Source organism: Rana temporaria, chromosome 3, assembly GCF_905171775.1.
Source record: "Rana temporaria chromosome 3, aRanTem1.1, whole genome shotgun sequence".
Lineage (NCBI taxonomy): Eukaryota > Metazoa > Chordata > Amphibia > Anura > Ranidae > Rana > Rana temporaria.
The window spans coordinates 264235007-264255692 of record NC_053491.1 but is presented as its reverse complement, the minus strand read 5'-3'; the positions used below and the strand labels follow the sequence as shown (position 1 = coordinate 264255692).

Below are 20686 nucleotides of genomic sequence, written 5' to 3'. Positions count from 1 at the left end.
GGGGTTCAGAGCTAGCTGCTCAGCCTTGTGGGGAGCCCATTTTGGTGTTTTATAAGGAGAAGGTGGTTTTGCGACCAAACACTTATTTTGGTGCCTGTAATGTCCTGTTTCTTCTGGTGGCACATGAAGATAAGGCGAAGCAGAGACTGCTGGTGGGGGACCCCAGAAGAGACGGTTTGGGTCGCTGTATGTGCACAGAGAAAGCAAGTATAGCCACTTTTTTTTTTTCTTTTTTACGCTAACCTTTTTAACCACTTCAGCCCTGGAAGGACTTACCGACCTTCTGACCAGGCATCATGTGACGTACACAAATATCTTTCTTTTGGTGGTAGTTGATCACCTCTGCGGATTTAATTTTTCGGGCTATAAACTAAAAAAGACTGACAATTAGGAAAAAAATATATACCGTATATATTTTTTGCTTTTTGCTACAATATTCCCAAAATAATAAAAACGAATTTCTGTATCAGTTTAGGCCAATATTGCATTTTTTTTTACCAAAAAGAATACATAAGTGTATATTGAGTGGTTTGCGCAAAAATTATAGCTTCTACAAAATAGGGTATATATTTGGAATTTTTTATTATATATATTTTTTTTTTACTGGTAATGGCGGTGATTAGCGTTTTTTTTCGGAACTGTGACATTGCGGCGGACAGATCAGACACTTTTGACACTTTTTTTTTTTTTTTGGGACCAGTGACATTTATATGGCGATCGGTGTAATATCTATGATTGAGCACAAATTTTTAGTGCAAAACGCATCAGCTGTTTTACTCCCGTTGTGTGTGCTGTGACTTGTAGTGCATTTTTCCTTTTTTAAATAAAGACAACCATCAAGGTTTTTTTTGGAGTGCGGCTGTCCATATTTTCTTTTTCCATTTGTTGCCTTGTGCATTGCCAGCACCCTTGATCTCCTGAGACCATACTGATCATCCTAACACAATCCACCTGGAACAACGGTAACTTTCTTTCAGTGTTAAAAATAGCTACTGATTACTGTATAAATTACACTGCCAGGTAAGGGGTTTACACTAGGCTGCGATCAAGGGGTTAAGTGATCCCTAGGAAGGTGTTTCTAACTGTGGGGAGGAGTGTACTGACTGGGATTAGAGAGATTGCTGTTCCTAATCACTAAGAACAACAGACCTCTCTCTCCCTCTCCCCCTCCCCTGTCAGAACATGGGTATCTGTTTGTTTACATTGAAAGATCCCCGTTCTGGCTCTCTGTGCAGCAATCGCATGTGGCCGCCGGCTGTCACACGCATTGGCTCCGGCGTCGCACCTGCTATTGCTCTTAAAGCAGCCGATGTACACCTATGGCGATTCGTGCAGCCATGCCAACCTGCACCCGTATGACGGCGGCTGGTCCTCAAGCGGTTAAAGATAAGTGCAAGTTAAAGAGGAAATAAACCCTGATGGGTTTAACTTCTTTTGTTTTCTGCAACGTAAAAGCATTATGTGCTAGTATGCACCGCAGGAGTCGGCAGTCATGGCACTCGTTAGTGAAGAAATGGCACAAAGGGCCGCTTCTTTACAGCGCACGTTTAGGAGATATTTACTTTACAAATTGAAAATGGAGGTTTCCAACCGCTTTAAAACAAAAATTACTAATCATTTGCCCTTTACGCTGACCTTACCTAACCCACCTTCTCCCTCCACAGATAGGAGGGGTAAAAGGGATTCATGCACTTTTCCTTATAGAATATTAGTTAGTAGGTATTTCTTTTTAAATAGAAGAGTTTGCTAGCAGATAGTAAAGGGGTTTTTTTTTGTCAGAAGAGACGTACAAAGGTTTACTTTGTGTACACTTCTGGGGAGACTGCACAGGGCAGTGTATGCTCCTGGCTAACTCCAGAGTTGCATTATCAGTGGCCTCCCAATGGCTGAAGAAAAAAACACTCTGTTATAGAAAGAGACCAGGAAAAGATGGCAGCAGTGGTGGGCAGAAGAACAAGAGGGGGGGGGGGGTGGTGCGGACCATGCATCACTGGAGGAATCCAAACCAAGAGGTATATCAGCTATAATGTGCAAGTAGGCAGCGTATGTTTGATTGTTGCAAATGCTTTGTGGACACACTGCAGCTTTAGTTTTGCTATAATTAAAGATTGATTAACATGACCCATGGCATTCCCATTGCTATTTCCTCTAACAATACCTGTGCATAGAGGCTGCTCCATCTGTAATGCAGCTGCCCCCTAGAAATCCCTAGATATCCGGTATAAAAACTGTGTAAAAATTCACAATCAAAAGTTTGATTTGCCAACTACCTGGCATACAGGCAAAAGACAGATGGACGGCCGCACACCAAAGAACTCTTGAGTTGTCTTTATTGAAGAAACATAGGCAGACACCACAAATACACAGCAAGAATCATATACAGCCAACGCGTTTTAATAAAGACAACTCAAGAGTTCTTTGGTGTGCGGCCGTCCATCCGTCTTTTGCCACTTTTCATTGCCTAGTGCATTGCCAGCACCCATATTCACCTGGACCTATCCATGATTGCACTCGGGACTTCCCTGGAGCGGTGAACCCCATCTTACCTGGAATACAGTGGTGATTTTCCATCTTTATTGAAGGCAATATGTTGACCACAGGCAACAGGGTTATAGTCTGTTAGTTGAGGTTTAGCCAATAGAAAACATTAATCCAGCCAATAGGAAAAAGCGGAATGAAGGAAGGTAAAGTTTTCCATTTACTATTAACAATTTTACCTACTTCACATGATGTTTGTAACCTGTAATAATGCAAAAAGCTCTTTTTAGTGCACAATAAACTAATACAAATATCACTTTTTCTTATAAAATATCAGCAACAAAAGTAAGAATATATGTGCATCTCCCAAGTACAGGCCTGAAAAAGTCAGGTAACCATGTTGTCTCTTTTATTTTGCTATGTGTAGCAAAGAGCTAGTGTCAGCTGAGCAGAATAAAAGTCACATGAGCAATGAGCTACGAAAAAAAGAACAACAATGTGGATCTTATGAAGAAAAACTCTTTAATGTTTGCGGTAGCCAAGACTTTGACAGTGATGTAACACGCCTGCTTGATGACATAGAAAAGTCTTCTAAACAACGAGGTAAGACACATTATGTTCATATCCATATTACTGCTAAATTTGTTGTGATCCAAAACTAGCAGTGGTCATTAAAGCTTGGGTGACAGGACCTAATTTAGCAGCTTTAATATACAATGGTTACATTGTCAATACATTTGTGACTAATTTGGCAACCTGAATACTGTTTACAGGGCTGAAAGATATTTTATTGGGTATTATGTTTTAAATAATGCATTGCTCTTGTTTATATAAGATGTCAAATGAACAAAAATGTAAAAAAAAAAAAAAGCTTGTTTCATTTTTAATCACTTTTGAAATTAAATTTTTTATTTACAGTACAGGACAAAAAGTATTTGTGGCTACCTTCAAGTAATTGGACGCTGGCAACAGCTTTGCTGGGAATACCCCCAATGCACCTTCATTTAACCCTGTACACTCCATGGGATGCCAGCTTTTTGCTACTGTTTTTTAAAGTGGAACTTTACCCATAACAACTTGATAAAAAAATAATGTTCTTTATCAAGGGACATACATTACACATAATTGACTATCAAAATGAGTTTGTACTGTTCATTGCTCCTGTTTCTTCTTGCTGGAGGCTGACATTTTCTGAAGCCCAGAGCCATTTGATAGTTCGACAGTTTGGTTGAGGACACAAGCAAATGTGACAGCAATGCCAGCATTCCAGGAATGTACAGATTTTTAAAACCGTTAAAAACTATGGGTTTCATTCTGCTTTATGATTTACTGCTGCTACAGCAGCAGTTAATCATAAAGCAGAATGAAACCCATCGATTTAACGGTTTCAAAAATCCGTACATTCCTGGAATGCCGGCATTGCTTCATGTCACGCTTGTTTGTTTCCTCAACCAAACTGTCGAACTATGAATTCTGGTGTCATAACTAATCACATGTTCAGCACCACAACGGTTGCAGATCAAACAGAAGCAACTTCCTTGGCTGTAAAGGATAGGAGGGTTTAATTCTACTTTAAGGCTGTCAGCAGATCTCCCTCTACAAACTTGGCAGTGCCTAAAAATAAAGAGAAACTGAGCATGTGCAGGGCGAGACGGTGCATTACTGGATTTTAAACCGTATACTGTATGCACTTATTTTTAATATTTTTTTACATATCTATAGCTGCAAAAGGAGCCAGCTTTAAAAGTGATCTAGCAGGACTTGGTTTTCTGACTAAAGTTCCAGTTTAAGTTGTGTAGAAGTTTTCAAAGCCATTCTTCTTGCTTTCTTTCTTTTTTTTTTTTACATACCTTTAATGACAACAGCAGGGATCTAAAATTCAGATCTAAGATTCAAGCCATGCGAGGCACACTATAAGGACCATTAACCTAGGACAACTTTTGAGACTTTGGAGGATATGTTGCAAATGAGAAGGATTTTGAAAAGGAATCCACATTGATGTATAGGCAATTTCTCCAGCAGGGTTATCCTGAGTCAGTGTTGACAAGGGCTATGCATAAAGCTATAACTATAGAAAGTGACAGCCTATTAAAAGAAGGCCCTGAAAGCCTTCTGTAGGCGTACACATTTTTTTTTCTACTGCATATAGTGTAGAGTTAGAAAAGTTTGAAATATCACAGTGAAACATTTTCTTCCCATATTGTACATTGACAGCATGTACAGTGCCTTGCGAAAGTATTCGGCCCCCTTGAACTTTGCGACCTTTTGCCACATTTCAGGCTTCAAACATAAAGATATAAAACTGTAATTTTTTTTGAAGAATCAACAAGTGGGACACAATCATGAAGTGAAGAACGAAATTTATTGGATATTTCAAACTTTTTTAACAAATAAAAAACTGAAAAATTGGGCGTGCAAAATTATTCTGCCCCTTTACTTTCAGTGCAGCAAACTCTCTCCAGAAGTTCAGGGAGGATCTCTGAATGATCCAATGTTGACCTAAATGACTAATGATGATCAGGGTCGGACTTGCCATTGGGCTTGACTGGGCTCAAGCCCATGGGCCCCGCCCAATAGGGGGCCCCCTTTAAAAAAAAAAAAAAATTTTTAGGGGTCCGGATGTCCCCAGGGCCCCGGACGGCAACCCACCGTTTTTTTATTTATTTTTTATATAAAAAAAAAGTTTTTTATTTATTTGTTATATAAAAAAACGTTTTTTATTTATATATATATATATATATATATATATATATATATATATATATATATATATATATATATATATATATATATATATATATATATATATATATATATATAATATTATTATTATTATTAAAGGGCTCAGAGGTCCCCAGGGCCCCATGTGGCAACCCCCCCTTTTTTTTTTTTTTATAAATGTTTATTTTATTTTATTTTTTTATTAAAAGGCCCAGAGGTTCCCAGGGCCCCGGATGGCAACCTCCCTTTTTTTATGTATTTTTTTATTAAAGGGCCCAGAGGTTTATTTTTTATTTTTATTAAAGGGCCCAGAGGTCCCCAGGGCCCCGGATGGCTACCCCCCTTTATATATATTTCTTTATTTCTTCTTTTTTTTGTAAAGGCCCCCCCGCTTCTCAATTTCAGGTGGCAGCACCCCCCCTGGTTCTCTGTTCCAGGGGGCCCATGCCTTAAGCTGTGTAAGGGGCCCCAAAATTCCTGATGGCGGCCCTGCGCATACCTCCCAACACGCACGGATTCTGCAGGACTTTCCTGCACAGACAGCTTCTTCCCGCAATCCCGCGAAAGGGTTAATTTTCCCGCACTGCAAGAGGAGGCAGCACGGAAGCAGGAGGAACCGGAGCGGTGTGTGGAGGACTGTGGCTGCTGAAAGGAAGAAAGCCGACAGCCGGACTAATGACAGTCTGTGGCTCCGGCTGTCGGCACAGGTTAGAGGCACCCCCCCCCCCGCGCTCAACAACTGCACCCCCCCCCCCCCCCCCCAGGAGGAAGACACATTCCGTGCACAGGTGAGAGGAACCCCCCCTGCTCAACAACTTTAATGCGCACCCCCCTTCCCCCCCCCCTCAACAACTTTAATGCGCACCCCCCCCTCAACAACTATGATCCCCCCCCCGCTCATTATCTTCAATCCCCCCCAATTCTCGGCTCCAGGGGGCCCCTTCAACACTCAAGCCCAGGGGCCCCCACCAAGCCCTGCCGACGAGAGAGAGGGGCACCCAGACATGGCACAGACGAGAGAGAGGGAGCTGTACCCAGATATGGCACTGAGGAGAGAGAGGGAGCTGTACCCAGATATGTCACTGAGGAGAGAGAGAGGGAGCTGTACCCAGATATGTCACTGAGGAGAGAGAGAGGGAGCTGTACCCAGATATGTCACTGAGGAGAGAGAGGGAGCTGTACCCAGATATGTCACTGAGGAGAGAGAGGGAGCTGTACCCAGATATGGCACCCCCCCCCCGCTCAACAACTGAAAAAAAAAAAAAAAAACCCCAAGAGGAAGACACATTCCGTGCACAGGTGAGAGGAAACCCCCCCCCCCGCTCAACAACTTTAATGCGCACCGCCATTCGCCCCCCCCGCTCAACAACTTTAATGCGCACCCCCCCTCAACAACTATTATCCCCCCCCCCGCTCAACATCTTCAATCCCCCCTAATTCTCGGCTCCAGGGGGCCCCTTTAACACTCAAGCCCAGGGGCGCCCCCACCACCCTAAGTCCTGCCCTGCCGACGAGAGAGAGGGGCACCCAGACATGGCACCGACGAGAGAGAGGGAGCTGTACCCAGATATGGCACTGAGGAGAGAGAGGAAGGTGTACCCAGATATGTCACTGAGGAGAGAGAGAGAGGAAGGTGTACCCAGATATGTCACTGAGGAGAGAGAGGGAGCTGTACCCAGATATGTCACTGAGGAGAGAGAGGGAGCTGTACCCAGATATGTCACTGAGGAGAGAGAGGGAGGGCACTGAGAGAGAGAGGAGGACACCCAGACATGGTACTGATGAGAGAGATTGGGGCTCTGAGGAGAGAGAGAGGGCACACAGACATGGCACTGAGAGGGGCACCCAGACATGTCACTGAGGAGAGAGAGGGGTTCTGAGAAGAGAGAGAGGGCACCCAGACATGGCACGAGGAGAGAGAGAGAGGGCACCCAGACATGGCACTGAGGGGCACCCAGACATGGCAACGAGGAGAGAGAGAGAGAGAGGGACACACAGACATGGCAACGAGGAGATAGAGAGGGGGGCACCAAAACATGGCACTGAGGAGAGAGAAGGGGCCCCCAGATATGGTACTGAGGAGAGAGAGGGGGGCACCCAGACATGACAAGGAGAGAGAGAGAGGGGCACCCAGACATGGCAACGAGGAGAGAGATAGAGGGGCACTGAGGAGAGGGAGAGGGCACCCAGACATGGCACTGAGAGGGGCACCCAGATATGGTACTGAGGAGAGAGAGAGAGGGGCACCCAGATATGGTACTGAGGAGAGAGAGAGAGGGGCACCCAGATATGGTACTGAGCAGAGAGAGAGGGTCACCCAGATATGGTACTGAGGAGAGAGAGAGGGGCACCCATATATGGTACTGAGGAGAGAGAGAGAGGCACCCATATATGGTACTGAGGAGAGAGAGAGAGGGGCACCCAGATATGGTACTGAGCAGAGAGAGAGGGGCACCCAGATATGGTACTGAGGAGAGAGCGGGGCACCCAGATATGGTACTGAGGAGAGAGAGAGAGGGGCACCCAGATATGGTACTGAGGAGAGAGAGAGGGGCACCCAGATATGGTACTGAGGAGAGAGAGAGGGGCACCCAGATATGGTACTGAGGAGAAAGAGAGGGGCACTCGGATATGGTACTGAGGAGAGAGAGGGGGGGGGGGGCACCCAGATATGGTACTGAGGAGAGAGAGAGGGGCACCCAGACATAGCACCGAGGAAAGAGAGAGGGCACCCAGTTATGGCACTGAGGAGAGAGAGAGGGGGGCACCCAGATATGGCATTGAGGAGAGAGAGAGGGGGCACCCAGACATGGAACTGAGGGGAGAGAGAGAGGGGGGGCACCTAGACATGATACTGAGGAGAGAGAGAGGTGGCTCTGAGGAGAGAGGGGGCACCCTGATATGGCACAGTGGAGAGAGGGGCACCCAGACATGGTACTGAGGAGAGAGAGGGGACACCCAGACATGGTACTGATAAGAGAGAGAGAGGGGGCATCCACACATGGCACTGAGGAGAGAGAGAGGGGGGGAAACCCAGGTATGGTACCGAGGAGAGAGAGGGGGGCACCCAGACATGGTACTGAGGAGAGAGAGAGGGGGCACCCTGATATGGAACGGTGGAGAGAGAGAGGGTCACCCAGATCTGGTACTGAGGAGAGAGAGGGGGGCACCCAGACAAGGCACAAGGAGAGAGAGGGGGGCACCCAGACAAGGCACAAGGAGAGAGAAGGGGCACCCAGACATGGCACTGAGGAAAGAGAGGGGGGGCACCAAGACATGGCACTGAGGAAAGAGAGGGGGGGCACCCAGACATGGCACTGAGGAAAGAGAGGGGGGCACCCAGACATGGCACTGAGGAAAGAGAGAGGGGGGCACCCAGACATGGCACTGAGGAAAGAGAGGGGGGGCACCCAGACATGGCACTGAGGAAAGAGAGGGGGGCACCCAGACATGGCACTGAGGCAAAAGAGGGGGCACCCTGACATGGCGGAATAGGAGAGATGTAGGCTCTGTGTGTCGATCGGGAAGGCCTTCTTGTGGACGGCCTTCCAAGAAGAGTTGAAGCTGTTATAGCTGCAAAGGTTGGGCGAACTCCATATTGAACCCTACAGACTAAGACTGGGATGCCGTTAAAGCTCATGTACGTGTACAGCAAGGGTGCCCAACCAGTGGCCTGCGACCAGTTACCAATTCGCTTAAGTGGCCCTTGGTCTTCAAAAGGTTGGGCACCCCTGGTGTAAAGGCAGGTGTCCCAATACTTTTGGTAATATAGTGTATGTGATTAAGCCCCGGACCAATATGCAGCTTAATGCCCAGAGGTGTTTTTACAATTTGGCACTGCGCTGCTTTAACTGGTAATTGCGCGGTCATGCAATGGTGTAATAAAACGAAATTTGCGTCCTTTTCTTCCCACAAATAGAGCTTTCTTTTGATGGTATTTGATTTCCTCTGCGATTTTTATTTTTTGTGATATAAACGGAAAAAGTCCAAAAATTTTGAAAATAAATGATTTTTCTTATAACAAAAAGTAAAAAATATCGAATAAACTAAATTTTGACACAAGTTGCGGGAATATGACAAACTGATTTTTTTTGCACAAAGTTGTCACTAAATGATATATTGCTCACACATGCCATGGTTATATGTGGAATTGCACCCCAAAATACATTCTGCTGCTTCTCCTGAGTACGGGGATACCACAAATGTGGGACTTTTTGGGAGCCTAGCCGCGTACGGGACCCCGAAAACCAAGCACCGCCTTCAAGATTTCTAAGGGCATAAATTTTTGATTTCACTCCTCACTACCTATCACAGTTTTGAAGGCCATAAAATGCCAAGATGGCACACAACCCCCCCAAATGACCTCATTTTGGAAAGAAGACACCCCAAGCTATTTGCTGAGAGGCATGTTGAGTCCATGGAATATTATTTTTTTTTGCCCCAAGTCATTGAATAATGACCAAAAAAAAAAAATTACAAAACGTTGTCACTAAATGATATATTTCTCACACATGCCATGGGCATATGTGGAATTACACCCCGAAATACATTCTGCTGCTTCTCCTGAGTATGGGGATACCACGTGTGTGGGACTTTTTGGGAGCCTAGCCGCGTACGGGGCCCTGAAAACCAAGCACTGCCTTCAAGATTTGTGTGAGTGAAATCAAACATTTATGTCCTTAGAAATCTTGAAGGTGGTGATTGGTTTTCGGGGTCTCATACGCGGCTAGGCTCCCAAAAAGTCCCACACATGTGGTATCCCCGTACTCAGGAGAAGCAGCAGAATGTATTTTAGGGTGCAACTCCACATATAACCATGGCATGTGTGAGCAATATATCATTTAGTGACAACTTTTTTAATTTTTAATTTTTTTTTGTCATTATTCAATCACTTTGGACAAAAAAAATGTCAATGGACTCAACATGCCTCTCAGCAGTTTCCTTGGGGTGTCTACTTTCCAAAATGGGGTCATTTGGGGGGGGGGGGGGTTGTGCTATTTTGGCATTTTATGGCCTTCGAAACTGTGATAGGTAGTGAGGAGTGAAATCAAAAATTGACACCCTTAGAAAACCATGAAGGCGCTGATTGGTTTTTGGGGTCCCGTACGCGGCTAGGCTCCCAAAAAGTCCCAATCATGTGGTATCCCCGTACTCAGGAGAAGCAGCAGAATGTATTTTGGGGTGTAATTCCACATATGGATTGATCGGTGGGTATGCCCACCATTAGAATACCTCCCTTCATCCACCCACTTCTAATGATGGGCATACATGCACCATTTATATATACTGAAGCATGGGGGCATCCTCCCGCAAAAAAGTTATGCCGCGTACACACGGTCGGACTTTTCTATGCCGTGTACACATGGTCAGACTTTTCCACGGGAAAGCCTCCGCAGGAATGTCAACCGTATGTACGCGGCATTAGGAGCAAAATCGCTCCTCCGCCCCTAATGCCCCCATGCTTCGGCATATATACTCTTTTTTGAACTGTGGTGGTGAAATCACCTCCTACAGCGTTGAAGTCGTGGCTTTATATATCGTGGGAGCAAACGCTGTTGCTGTCACGCTAAATAAATCTGCGCTGCAACTGAATGGCGTATCTGCTAAGCAAATGATGGTTAACATTAAAACAAAGTAACATTACAGTATAACAGTAAGATCATACCATACCTGCAAAGCAAATACCAATAAAAAAAACAGTAAAAATAAATCTTTTTTTAACGCAAGCTGTGCCTAAAATATACATGCCGAAGCATGGGGGCATCCTCCGGCAAAAATGTTATGCCGCGTACACATGGTCGGACTTTTCTATGCCACATACACACGGTCGGACTTTTCTATGCCGTGTACACATGGTCAGACTTTTCCACGGGAAAGCCTCTGTAGGAATGTCAACCGTATGTACGCGGCATTAGGAGCAAATTCGGTTGCGCCTGGTAAACAACATACTGTTCGGAGGTGACAGTCTTTGTGACAGATTTCCCTCTCTGTCCCTCTAATAGTTGAATCCCCTACCACCAGTATCTGCTTATGCTTTCTTGTAACCTTGCTCCTATCTTTACCGGGGGAGATGTTTCCAGGGTCCCCCTGGCATTTTGTTGGAGTCGCAATGTCTGGTACAGCCCCAATGTGCACATCACACTCTACTGGAGTTTGCACATAAGCATCATACTCTGCTGGAGTCTCAACATTAGCGTCACACTCTTCTGGAGACTGAATGTGAATGTCACACTCTTCTGGATTCTGTACGTGAGCGTCACACTCTTCTAGAGTCTGAATGTGGGCGACACACGCTTCTGAAGTCTGAGCTAGGGCGACGCACGCTTCTGAAGTCTGAGCTAGGGCGACACGCTCTTCTGAAGTCTGAGCTAGGGCGATACACTCTTCTGGAGTCTGAATGTTGGCGACACACTCTTCTGGAGTCTGAATGTTGGCGACACACTCTTCTGGAGTCTGAATGTTGGCGACACACTCTTCTGGAGTCTGAATGTTGGCGACACACTCTTCTGGAGTCTGAATGTTGGCGACACACTCTTCTGGAGTCTGAATGTTGGCGACACACTCTTCTGGAGTCTGAATGTTGGCGACACACTCTTCTGGAGTCTGAATGTTGGCGACACACTCTTCTGGAGTCTGAATGTTGGCGACACACTCTTCTGGAGTCTGAATGTTGGCGACACACTCTTCTGGAGTCTGAATGTTGGCGACACACTCTTCTGGAGTCTGAATGTTGGCGACACACTCTTCTGGAGTCTGAATGTTGGCGACACACTCTTCTGGAGTCTGAATGTTGGCGACACACTCTTCTGGAGTCTGAATGTTGGCGACACACTCTTCTGGAGTCTGAATGTTGGCGACACACTCTTCTGGAGTCTGAATGTTGGCGACACACTCTTCTGGAGTCTGAATGTTGGCGACACACTCTTCTGGAGTCTGAACGTTGGCGACACACTCTTCTGGAGTCTGAACGTTGGCGACACACTCTTCTGGCGTCTGAACGTGGGCGACACACTCTTCTGGCGTCTGAACGTGGGCGACACACTCTTCTGGCGTCTGAACGTGGGCGACACACTCTTCTGGCGTCTGAACGTGGGCGACACACTCTTCTGGCGTCTGAACGTGGGCGACACACTCTTCTGGCGTCTGAACGTGGGCGACACACTCTTCTGGCGTCTGAACGTGGGCGACACACTCTTCTGGCGTCTGAACGTGGGCGACACACTCTTCTGGCGTCTGAACGTGGGCGACACACTCTTCTGGCGTCTGAACGTGGGCGACACACTCTTCTGGCGTCTGAACGTGGGCGACACACTCTTCTGGCGTCTGAACGTGGGCGACACACTCTTCTGGCGTCTGAACGTGGGCGACACACTCTTCTGGAGTCTGAACGTCCTTTTCAATCCTGCTCACTGTGGCAGGCCTGCCATGTGAGCTGTGTCTGCAGTAAATCTCGCCTTCATCTGCAATAAACAAAGAGGAATTGGATTTAGCATCTTTACCTACATTTCATATATTTTTCTTTATACAACGTAAAATTATGAAGAAAAAAGTTCAAAGCTCCACTGCCGGGGACAAAAAGTAAACCCGACATGACAGTGACACAGGAAAAACTGTTGTTGGCCTTTGTAAAAAAAATGCTGGTTGCCTGGAAGTTATGCTGACCCACTAAAATTACATGATTGGAGGCCAGCAACAAGTATTTTTAGCAGTATAATAAAACAGCATCTACCAAACATAGGCTAAAAGTAAATAGTGGCTGAGCATTTTATCTTGCTGCATTTCTAAAAAAAATGTACTTCTGTATGCAGCCCCCCTAAATACATACCTAAACCTGATCATGATCCAGCAATGTGCACAAGAGCCAAGGCTCTCTTGCTCCTCGCTGGCTTAAAAAATAAACGCTAAAAAATGCAAATGCTGTAAAAAAAAATGCTATTGCAAAAACGTTGAAAAACTCACTGCAAAGCTACTGGCGTTTTTATAACGTTATTATAACGTCCAGTGTGCACGAGGCAGCTTGTTATATTTTTTTTCTCAGCATTGCACAGAGCAGGTAAAAAATAAAAGAACAAGCTTTACCATCACTGTAATGTATGGCATTGGTTTAATGATCTGTGTCTTGTAGAACGACTCCTATTGTAAGTGGAAAGACATTCTCCGCCTACAATGGCTTGCTATATGTGCAGTATATTTGTGGAATATTTGTTTTGAAATTTTGGTAACTATTCATATGTGGGTAACAAGGGGTTAAACTTGTATGTGGGGTTCTTTTCTTTTCATATTGTAAATCTCTGCCATCTTGCTGGGTGGCACTGAGGTCATCAGTCCAGCCTGTAATAAGTGGCATGCAAGATTTGTTAAACAAAAAAAACGTCAGTTAGCAGGTGGCAGTTGGAAAAAGAGGGGGGGGAGGGGGGACTTGGCTCAGGGTAATCAGATCTAAAAATAGCTGCTTGCTCAGAATGTTGTTTACAAGACAAAAGCCAGCAGTGGCCCAGATTCAAAGAGCAATTGCACCTGCGTAACCATAGTTACGCAGCGCAATTGCTTACTTGCCCCGGCGTGACGAATGCTCCTGATTCAGAAACCTCGTTACGCCGACTGCAGCCTAAGATATGCGTGGCATAAGGCTCTTATGCCCGCATATCTTAGGCCAGGGGTTGACAAATTTGCTTGGAATCTAGGAGCCAGCTTAAAAAGTTAGGAGCCAGAAAACGCACCCCGTCCCGACGAGCTTGCGCGCAGAAGCGAACACATACGTGAGCAGCGCCCGCATATGTAAACAGTGTTCAAACGCAATTTTGAAGCGTGACATGTTGGGTATGAATTTACTCTGCGTAACATTATCTTTCATAATATTTAAAAAAATGGGGATAACTTTACACTTTTTTTAATTAAAAAATAAAACAGTAATTTTTTCCCAAAAAAGTGCGCTTGTAAGACCGCTGCGCAAATACGGCGAGACAAAGTATTGCAACGATCGCTATTTTATTCTCTAGGGTGTTAGGATAAAAAATATATATAATGTTTGGGGGTTCTAATTAGAGGGAAGAAGATGGCAGTGAAAATAGTGAAAAATTACATTAGAATTGCTGTTTAACTTGTAATGCTTAACTTGTAATACCAACGGCCACCACCAGATGGCGCCAGCCCACAAAAAATAAATAAAACATTTTTTTTTTTTTTTTTTTGCCCACCTTCCAAGCCAAGTCGCCAGGACACTATTTCTAGTCGCCATGGCGACCTGGCGCCTGGGATTTGTTGATCCCTGCTTTAAAGTGATTGTAAAATCTCTTTCTTGTTTTGTTATTTCAATTTAAAAAAATTATAAAAAATGTCATGCTCTGCTCTGTACAGTTTGTTTTGCACAGGGCAGCCCGGATCCTCCTCTTCTCAGGTCCCTGGCTGGAGCTCCTTTCCCCTCCCTCCAGATGAGTGCCCTAATGGCAAGCAGCTTGCTATGGGGCACCCAAACCGAGCTGCAGCTCTGTGTATTCATTTAGACTCTCTCCTTATTGGCTAACTGAGTTTGCCAGCAGCAGGAGCCAATAGCGTCACTGCTTTGTCTCAGCCAGCCAGTCGGCCAAGGCACCCATGGCAGGGGTTGACAAATTTGCTTGGAATCTAGGAGCCAGCTAAAAAAGTTAGGAGCCAGAAAACGCGCCCCGTCGCGACGAGCTTGCGCGCAGAAGCGAACACATAAGTGAGCAGCGCCCGCATATGTAAACGGTGTTCAAACCACACATGTGAGGTATCGCCGCGATTGGTAGAGCGAGAGCAATAATTCTAGCCCTAGTCCTCCTCTGTAACTCAAAACATGCAACCTGTAGATTTTTTTAAACGTCGCCTATGGAGATTTTAAAGGGTAAAAGTTTGACGCCATTCCACGAGCGGACGTAATTTTGAAGCGTGAAATGTTGGGTATCAATTTACTCGGCGTAACATTATCTTTCATAATATTAAAAAAAATGGGGATAATTTTACTGTTGTCTTATTTTTTAATTAAAGAAAGTGAAATTTTTTCCCAAAAAAAGTGCGCTTGCAAGACCGCTGCGCAAATATGGCATGACAGAAAGTATTGCAACGATCGCCATTTTATTCTCTAGGGTGTTAGGATAAAAAATATATATAATGTTTGGGGGTTCTAGTTAGAGGGAAGAAGATGGCAGTGAAAATAGTGAAAAATTACATTAGAATGGCTGTTTAACTTGTAATGCTTAACTTGTAATACCAACGGCCACCACCAGATGGCGCCAGCTTACACATCTGGTGGTTATAACTTGTAATACCAACGGCTCACCACCAGATGGTGCCAGCTCACAAAAAAAAAAAAAAAAAATGTTTTTTTTTTTTTTTTTTTTGCCCCCCCTTCCAAGCCAAGTCGCCAGGACCCTATTTCTAGTCGCCATGGCGACCTGGCGCCCGGGATTTGTCGACCCCTGTCTTAGGCTGCATTCTTGCGATGGCCGCTAGGTGGCGTTCCCGTTGTGCTCAGCGTATAGTATGCAAATTGCATACTAACGTCGATTCACAACGTTACGCGAGCCCTGCGTACGCAGTTTACGTCGTTTGCGTACGGCGGTTTTCGCGTAAGGCTGCCCCTGCTATTAGCAGGGGCAGCCAATGTTACGTATACCCGTCGTTCCCACGTCGCAAAATTTGAAATTTGCGTAAGTGAATCGTGAATGGCGCTGGACGCCATTCACGTTCACTTTGAAGCAAATGACGTCCTTGCGACGTCATTTACCGCAATGCACGTCGGGAAAGTTTTCCGACGGAGCATGCGCTCTACGCTCGGCGCGGGAACGTGCCTAATTTAAATGATTCCCGCCCCCTACGGGATCATTTAAATTGCGCGCGCTTACGCCGGGCATTTTGCCGGAGCGCCCACGCAATTTACGGAGCCACTGCTCCGTGAATCGCGGGTAGCGCAGTAAATTTGCGGGGGCGCAGGGCAAAAACGGTGCCCTGCGCCTACGTAAAAACTGCGCAGATATTACTGAATCTGGCCCAATGTCTATGGCCATCCCTATACATGTGTCCATATGGGGGGGGGGTGTGATTGTCATCAATGAGGGGGAAAAAGAATCCAATGGAAGTATTTTGTATTTATCAATATCCATAAATCTTACCAGCGCCGTGTTCTTTGTTCCGGCGTGTTCCATCGGCTTTACTGCCGGCATCAAAACATCCGATAACGGATCTGAAGCAGCGACTTACAAATCGCCGTGCCCTGCGCATTTTGGTGGGCTTCTTGCTTGTAGGATGTACAAGCTGTTTTTGGTTGATAGCTCCTTCCATAGCGGGGCTTCCTCTGGTTGGTTTCTCAATGTTGTTATTTTGAGAAACAATCTGTTTACTTTTAAATAGTCTCATTATGAAGATATAATAACAAAAGCTTTAAATCTGAGAAATCGCAATAAAACTGAATCGATTAAAACCGAATCCAATCAAATAGCACAAGAAAACTGGACAAGGAGAAGAACACGTCTTCACTGTACAGGAAATAACTCGGCTACTGATTCCTCAGCTCAGCACAGCCTTATATTGGGTCAGGCGATGACATCACAGAGGGCTTTTTATGACTCCGCAAAAAAAATAACTGACGTTTTTTCTTAAAGGCGCCTCGTCCTTTTTTTGTGAGCTTTGTGAATTGAGCCTGTAGGCTTAGTCTACAGATGTAATAGGGATTTATCTCCTGTAATAACAATGTTTTTCTTGAAGTGACCGTTATTGTGAATGAGATTTAACTCTTTCACTGCCAAACTATATTGTTCATTTGTTTCAACCCATAACCACTTGCAGACCACCCGCTGTCGTTTTAAGTTGGTACTTTGAAGAGGAATTCCATTTTCCTTTTCTTCAGCGAGCGGTCCTCTTTCAGATAAAAGTAGTCTCTGCGACGGATTCGCTACAAGAAAACTTTTATAGGTGGCGGGAGAGTGCCCCCCCTCCTGTCGCTTACCTGTGCCCTCCACTGCTTACCGGATGCTGTCGGTAGTGGCGGAGGGCGATCACATCCTCCTGCTGGCTTGGTAGGGAGATGAGTGAGGGGAAGATGACCCCCCACCCATCACCATATCAAACATCACTTCTGCTCAATGCTCTTAAAGAGACTTTTTTTTTTTTTTTTTCCAAATGACACTTAATTTTTATTTTTTTATTGCATTTTAATGTAAATATGAGATGTGTTCTTTTTGACCCCAGATTTCTTATTTAAGAGGACCTGTCATGCTTTTTTTCTATTACAAAGGATGTTTACATTCCTTGTAATAGGAATAAAAGTGACACAATTTTTTTTTTTTTTAAGAACAGTGTAAAAAAATTAAAAGGTAAAATAAATAATAAAAATAGTAAAAAAAAATTGTAAAGGCGCCCCGTCCTGTCGAACTCACGTGCAGAAGCGAACGCATACGTGAGCACCGCCCGCATATGAAAACGGTGTTCAAACCACACATGTGAGATATTTCCGCGATCGTTAGAGCGGGAGCAATAATTCTAGCTCTAGACTTCCTCTGTAACTCAAAACATGCAACCTGTAGAATTTTTTAATCGTGGCTTATGGAAAAGGGTAAAAGTTTGTTGCCATTCTGCGAGCGGGCGCAATTTTGAAAGGGTCACATGTTCAGTATCAATTGCATTGGCGTAACATTATCTTTCACAATATAAAAAAAATTTGGGCTAACTTTACTTTACACGGACGCCGTGATAGACAAGAGGACGAGAGGGCGTCTGTGATAGGCAGAACACTGAATACAGTGTCTGCTGGGAAACTGAGTGTTCCGCCTATCACGGAACAGGACATGGAGGAGCGCGACTTTTTAACACTGCCCGGCCGCCGTCTGAATCTGCATGTCACGGACTATCACGGAATAGGACTCCGGTACACGGCAAAGTGATTCTGCAATGGGCACGGTGAGGTCTGGCTGCAATGAGCACTGTGAGGTCTGGCTGCAATGGGCACGGTGAGGTCTGGCTGCAATGAGCACTGTGAGGTCTGGCTGCAATGGGCACGGTGAGGTCTGGCTGCAATGAGCACTGTGAGGTCTGGCTGCAATGAGCACTGTGAGGTCTGGCTGCAATGAGCACTGTGAGGTCTGGCTGCAATGAGCACTGTGAGGTCTGGCTGCAATGGGCACTGTGAGGTCTGGCTGCAATGGGCACCGTGAGGTCTGGCTGCAATGGGCACCGTGAGGTCTGGCTGGAATGGGCACAGTGAGGTCTGGCTGGAATGGGCACAGTGAGGTCTGTCTGCAATGGGCACAGTGAGGTCTGTCTGCAATGGGCACAGTGAGGTCTGTCTGCAATGGGCACAGTGAGGTCTGGCTGCAATGGGCACAGTGAGGTCTGGCTGCAATGGGCACAGTGAGGTCTGGCTGCAATGGGCACAGTGAGGTCTGGCTGTAATGGGCACAGTGAGGTCTGGCTGTAATGGGCACAGTGAGGTCTGGCTGGAATGGGTACCGTGAGGTCTGTCTGCAATGGGCACAGTGAGGTCTGGCTGTAATGGGCACAGTGAGGTCTGGCTGCAATGGGCACCATGAGGTCTGGCTGCAATGGGCACAGTGAGGCGTGCAAATAGGCATTGTTGACCCTCTTTTGCATTGCCTGCACCTGAGTTGTCTGCAACGGAGGATATTCATCTGGGTTCCCACCTGGAGCGGCTATTCCCTTTTCCCCTGCTGCATTCTCACCCTAGGCTTATATTCGAGTCAATACGTTTTCCCTTTTTTTGTGGTAAAAGTAGGTACCTCGGCTTATATTTGGGTCGGCTTATACTCAAGTATATACGGTAGTTAGTGATTGTAAAGGACTCTATCTGACTTGCTGCAGCTTCTAATGCACATTGTGAGAAGCTCACAGTGTGCAGTGAAATCAGAGTAAGCCATTTCAGTCTAGAAGAGGAACATGTACAACTGTACAAGACTGAAGGCTGGAGGTCAGCTTTAACCCCTAACAATCAAGTACTAGGTGACAACACTGGAGCACATTTAGGGGACAAGGGCAGAGCGTTGTCACCCCACAATAGGAAGCACCTATTGTATGTCTCAGCAACAAAAATAATTGATCCCGTTTCCCTCTTTCCTGAGATTTACTGTTTGATGTGTTACAATGTATCTTCATAATTGTCTGACATGTTGCTGCCTGCTGGAACTATGCAGAGAATGACGAATCTTCAAGCCTAACAGCCAAATACGGCCTGAATGTACAATAGATCCGAAAATTCACTTCTCTCCCAGTAACACTCTCTGGATGGGTATCGGTGATAAAATCGCTCCCTACAATTTACTTTCCTCTACAATGAAAATTCTTCACGTGCCGGACAGCGCTCAATCACACCACTGATTCTTCTAAGCACAACTTTTAACCACTTGAAGACCGGGGGCCCGGATTCAGATACAATGGTGTATCTCTCGGCGGGCGTAACGTATGTCAGATACGCATGCTCGAAATTACGCCGTGCGCATGCTCGAAATTACGCCGCAAATCGTCAATGCTTTAGACGTGAACGTAACTTACGTACAGCCCTATTCGCGAACGACTTACGCGAACGACGTAAAATTTAAAAAATTTGACGCGGGAACGACGTCCATACTTAACATAGGATACACCTCATATAGCAGGGGTAACTTTACGCCGAAAAAAGCCTAAACGACGTAAAAAAATGCGCCGGGCGGACGTACGTTTCTGAATCGGCATATCTACCTAATTTGTATATTCCTTGCGGAAATATACGGAAGCGCCACCTAGCGGCCAGCGTAAATATGCAGCCTGGATCTTAGAGAAATCTATGCGTAACTGATTCTATGAATAAGTCGCATAGATACGACCCCGCACACTCAGCGTCACAACGGCGTATCCGGAGATACGCCGTCGTAACTGTTATCTGAATCCGGGCCAGGGTGTTTTTTCTGACATTTGTTGTTTATAATAAAAATCTGTATTTTTGTTTTGCTAGAAAATTACTTAGAACCCCCCAAACATTATATATTATTTTTAGCAGAGACCCTAGAGAATGAAATGGTGGTCGTTGCAATTTTTTATGTCATACGGTTTTTGCGCAGTGGTTTTTCAAACAAAATTTTTGGTGAAAAAAATACACTTTAACCACTTTGTATCTGGGCCAATTCTGACACTTCGTTCCTACATGTAAAAATCGACTTTTCATTGTGGTTTTTCAAACGCTATTTATTTTGGAAAAAAAAAACCTTTCATAGATTATAACAAAAAACATTAAAGTTAGCCCAATTTTTTTGTATAATGTGAAAGATGATGTTACGCTGAGTAAATAGATACCTAATATGTGATGCTTTAAATTGCGTCTGCTTGTGGAATGGCCAGGGCCATCTTTAAGGCAGGGCAAAAGGGGAAGCTACCCTGGGCCCTGTCATTGTTGTGGGGCCCAAAGCAGCTGCCTCTTACTTGCCAACTATCCCTGTTTAAATTCGCTTGTCACTTGAAGTTTTAGTCCTTTGCTGTGTCCTGA

At 45.3% G+C, this 20686-nt stretch overlaps 1 protein-coding gene across 2 annotated transcripts in view; it reads left to right on the top strand.

Annotated features, from left to right (window-relative positions):
• The window catches only part of RAD50 (RAD50 double strand break repair protein), a 269333-nt gene that overhangs the window by 99562 nt on the left and 149085 nt on the right, over positions 1-20686 (top strand). For both annotated transcript variants that reach the window (XM_040344638.1, XM_040344639.1), the window contains exon 13: positions 2906-3081. In XM_040344638.1, the coding sequence (XP_040200572.1) occupies positions 2906-3081 (176 nt within the window). The remainder of the gene's footprint in view (positions 1-2905; positions 3082-20686) is intronic.